Here is a 3,415-nt window from a genome sequence, read left to right on the forward strand (position 1 = left end):
CTGGCTGGTTGATAAACAACAAATAGAAAGAAAAACAAAATTCCCCAGCCCAAAGACCAAGCAAGCCTTTTTAGTCAAACTGGGTCAGACTTGTTTGCCAGAAACTTGCCGGATGTCTACACTTGTGTTGCGTCATGGTCCCTCATGGGTGTGCTCAGTGGTCAGCACGGAGCGTTTTCCCCTTTGTTTTTTATTTCACAATCACCTAACTACCGGGGAGACCACCCAAAGCCATGGATGGACTTGCACCGCCATCAGGTTTTCGTTTGTGTTCTGCCACGTGGTGGTAAAATAACCCACGAGCACGTGTTTTTGGTGGTATTTGAGACAGTGTATCACTATCCTCCATTCCCCGTTAGGACGTTGGAATAATTTATTTATGTATTTTTTGTCTTAGGACCTGTTCATTTCTTGTGCCGAAATCAATCTTTTGGGACCATTTTGCCCCTATCTAATTTGGAGAACTTCTTTGCCAAAAAGTTACAAAAGAAAAAGAAAAAAAAATCTCTTCCGTTCAATGACCGATTTACCCTCATGATTTAAACACTGATTTTCTGTCCATCCTTTTCATATATAGCACCAAAAAATAAAAAAAAAACAAGAGAAAAATCTTTTACCACACATGCATCAATTGGAATATCTCTTATCATTAGTAAAAGAATATCATTAATTTGGGGTTTGCAAGATATTTAGGATGTTGATGCCATCAATTTATTTCAATGATTTTTTATACACGAAGGACATTAGTATTCATAAATGTATATTTATATTCAAAGAGTTTTGCTACTTGCTTTATTATTTTTATCCCAAATATTTACAACCCTGACATGACATGTCATTATTGAATTGATTTAGATATCGAGTTTATCAATTCACAAGCAAATCAACAAACTTATAAATAAAATATTACAAATATCATATGAGAAAAAAAAAAAGAAAACAATGGAAGGAGCAATATTTTTTATACTTAAGTACACTATATCTCTATTCATTGATGACTTTTAAATACTTAAATGTAAAATAAATATTTTAAAATTTTAATAATTCATTCACTCTTTATAGTAAAAATTACTGGATGTTAAAATATTAACCATCGTATTAAATCAACAAAGAAATAAAAAGCAATTACTGTATTAAGTTAGTTATTTTTTTCTACATCCTAATATTTAATGCATCATATGTAAATAGTGTGAATGAATAACTACTATCTATCTACCAACCTTTTTCCTGTTTAGTCTTTTTGGTGCAACCTAAAACTCTGCACAGCTGGTCTTAGTGGTCCAATAATTTGCTCATTAAAAATGCCTTTAACGCCTAGGCCTAACCAACATTGTCGATTTTAATTATCCAGCTTTAAGCTATACAAAGTAACCTTGATCTGTACTTGGTATTAAATCTTGTGTTTGCTAACCAGTGACAAACTGCCCAGCATGTCACTTTGTAGCTCTTCATCTTCGGGCATCCAAGGAGATCAAAGCGGCTTTAACATTTTAATTCCAGGGCAATATTATTGATGGAGATGTGATCTGGTTTTTTACTTAATAGTACAATTTATGATAATAATGTTTATACAAATTTTCAAATTCTGAAGGCAGAACTTCAGGGTATTTCCGTAATTCAATGGCCACGTTGTTGTCCCGTGGTCTGAAGAGCACTTCCCCGGCGAGTAAAATCGCCGCCCAAATCTACTCGCACTCTCTTTCTTTCTTCTTCTCTTCCGTCGGCCCCACGGCCTTGGCCTTGCGAATCCGAGACAAAGCTCGTTTCTTTTTCCGGTTTGGGATCCGTGGGTCCCGCTCCTCCGAAATCCAAGGGTCCAGATGGCCCCATGGCTGCTCCCCCTTCGACGGCGACGATTTGTCGCGTTTTTTCTTTTTGGGGTTCGCAAAGGACAAGAAACTGAGATTAAATAATAATCAATAGAGATATTGGATATTTTCGCGCCCTGTTCCGACCGTATTAATTGAACATATCGAAGGACAGTTACACCCCTCCCTCCACCATTGCCCGAACTATGTAACCGTGACTGAGGGGTAGTTTCGTCATTTCGAGAGAGCTTTATATTGGGTCCATCGTAGATGCAAATCCGCTGGTCCAGACCTCATCGCCGCCTCCCAAGTTCGCGCGCCTAGACGGTGATGACGATTTTTTTTATTTTGTTTTTTTATTCTTTTAATTTATTTAAAAAGGAAAATAGAAACAAAATGTTAAAAAATAAAGGTTTTTATAACTTTATATGCCGTAACTTTCACGCTCATTTCTCTTTGTCTACTGCTATACGAAAATACATAAATAACCTTACCTTTGCACGAACCTGTTTGGAAAAAATATTAATATTAATTTATATTAAATATGTGTAACAATATTATCACCTTTTGATTATTATTTAGAACAAAATTTTTCAATAAGTAAAAATCAAATTGTAGCAAAATAAAAATAATAAAAGTTCCAATCAAACAAAATTTTAAATTTCACTCATAGAATAACTTGAGTCAATAAAAAATATCATGTATATTTTTTTACTTGATTATTGTTATTATTAATTTATACCATGTAAATTATTTTTAATCAAAATATGAGATTTGAACCCAATAAATAGTTCCTCCATACAAAGTTAGCATTTGAGAAAAAAAAAACTCTTCATTGTATTTTAAAAACATAAATCTTAAAAAAATTGAATTGAAAACACACGACTAATACATGATTAGTATATTATAACGTCAAATGATGTTTTATGTACATTTTTTAATATTTGGTCAAAAATAATTTACCGTATTTCCTTTTGTAAGTACTATTTAAATTTTTTTTGAAAGTAAGTAGTATTTAAGTTTTAAATTACTTATCAAAATATTAAAGTATTTGATTTAATTGTTCGAATTTTTTTTCAAATAAAAAATTTAGTAAAAAATTTAATTAACTTTTTTCAATAAATTGCATTACACATTTATAACTTTTGTGTAATATATTTAATTTGTCTATAACTTTTAAAATTTAATTATTAAATTTATGATATTTTAAATTCATCAATTTAATTACATAATTGATTTAGATAAAAATTTATGTCACATGAATTTTTATGTAATGCTGAAATCACATATTGTATTATTTTTAAAGTTGATTAATAAAATGAATGAATTTAAAATATTTTAAAAAAGTTATAAATTTTAAAGATTGTAAAAAATGTAATAATATAAAAAAATTTACCCTTAAGTTTTTTCAATGCATAATAGTAATAAAAGGATAAAAAATTAATAACAAGAAACAAGTCGTTCGGCAGTTCAGTTTGAAGAACAAACCAAACATTGCGGGTAATAACTGAAAGAGAGTGGTTGGGCTTGCGCCTTAGGTGGGCAATAATGTCTTTTCAATCAAAAAGACGGAAAATTTATTATTGGTGGACGAGCACAGAAGCTTA

The 3,415-nt window shown here is 31.1% G+C and overlaps 1 protein-coding gene across 1 annotated transcript in view; it reads right to left on the reverse strand.

Annotated features, from left to right (window-relative positions):
- LOC110429175 (protein argonaute 16-like) overlaps positions 1 to 136 on the reverse strand; it is a gene marked incomplete at its 3' end in the record, with an annotated part of 3,085 nt that extends 2,949 nt beyond the window's left edge. Inside the window, exon 1 of the mRNA XM_021445075.2 lies at positions 110 to 136. Coding sequence (XP_021300750.2) covers positions 110 to 136 — 27 coding nt within the window. The remainder of the gene's footprint in view (positions 1 to 109) is intronic.
- Between the last annotated feature and the right edge of the window lie 3,279 nt (positions 137 to 3,415).

Source organism: Theobroma umbraticum, unplaced genomic scaffold (genome assembly GCF_002168275.2).
Source record: "Theobroma umbraticum cultivar Fairchild unplaced genomic scaffold, ASM216827v3 scaffold_44.0, whole genome shotgun sequence".
In the NCBI taxonomy this organism is placed as follows: Eukaryota; Viridiplantae; Streptophyta; class Magnoliopsida; order Malvales; family Malvaceae; genus Theobroma; species Theobroma umbraticum.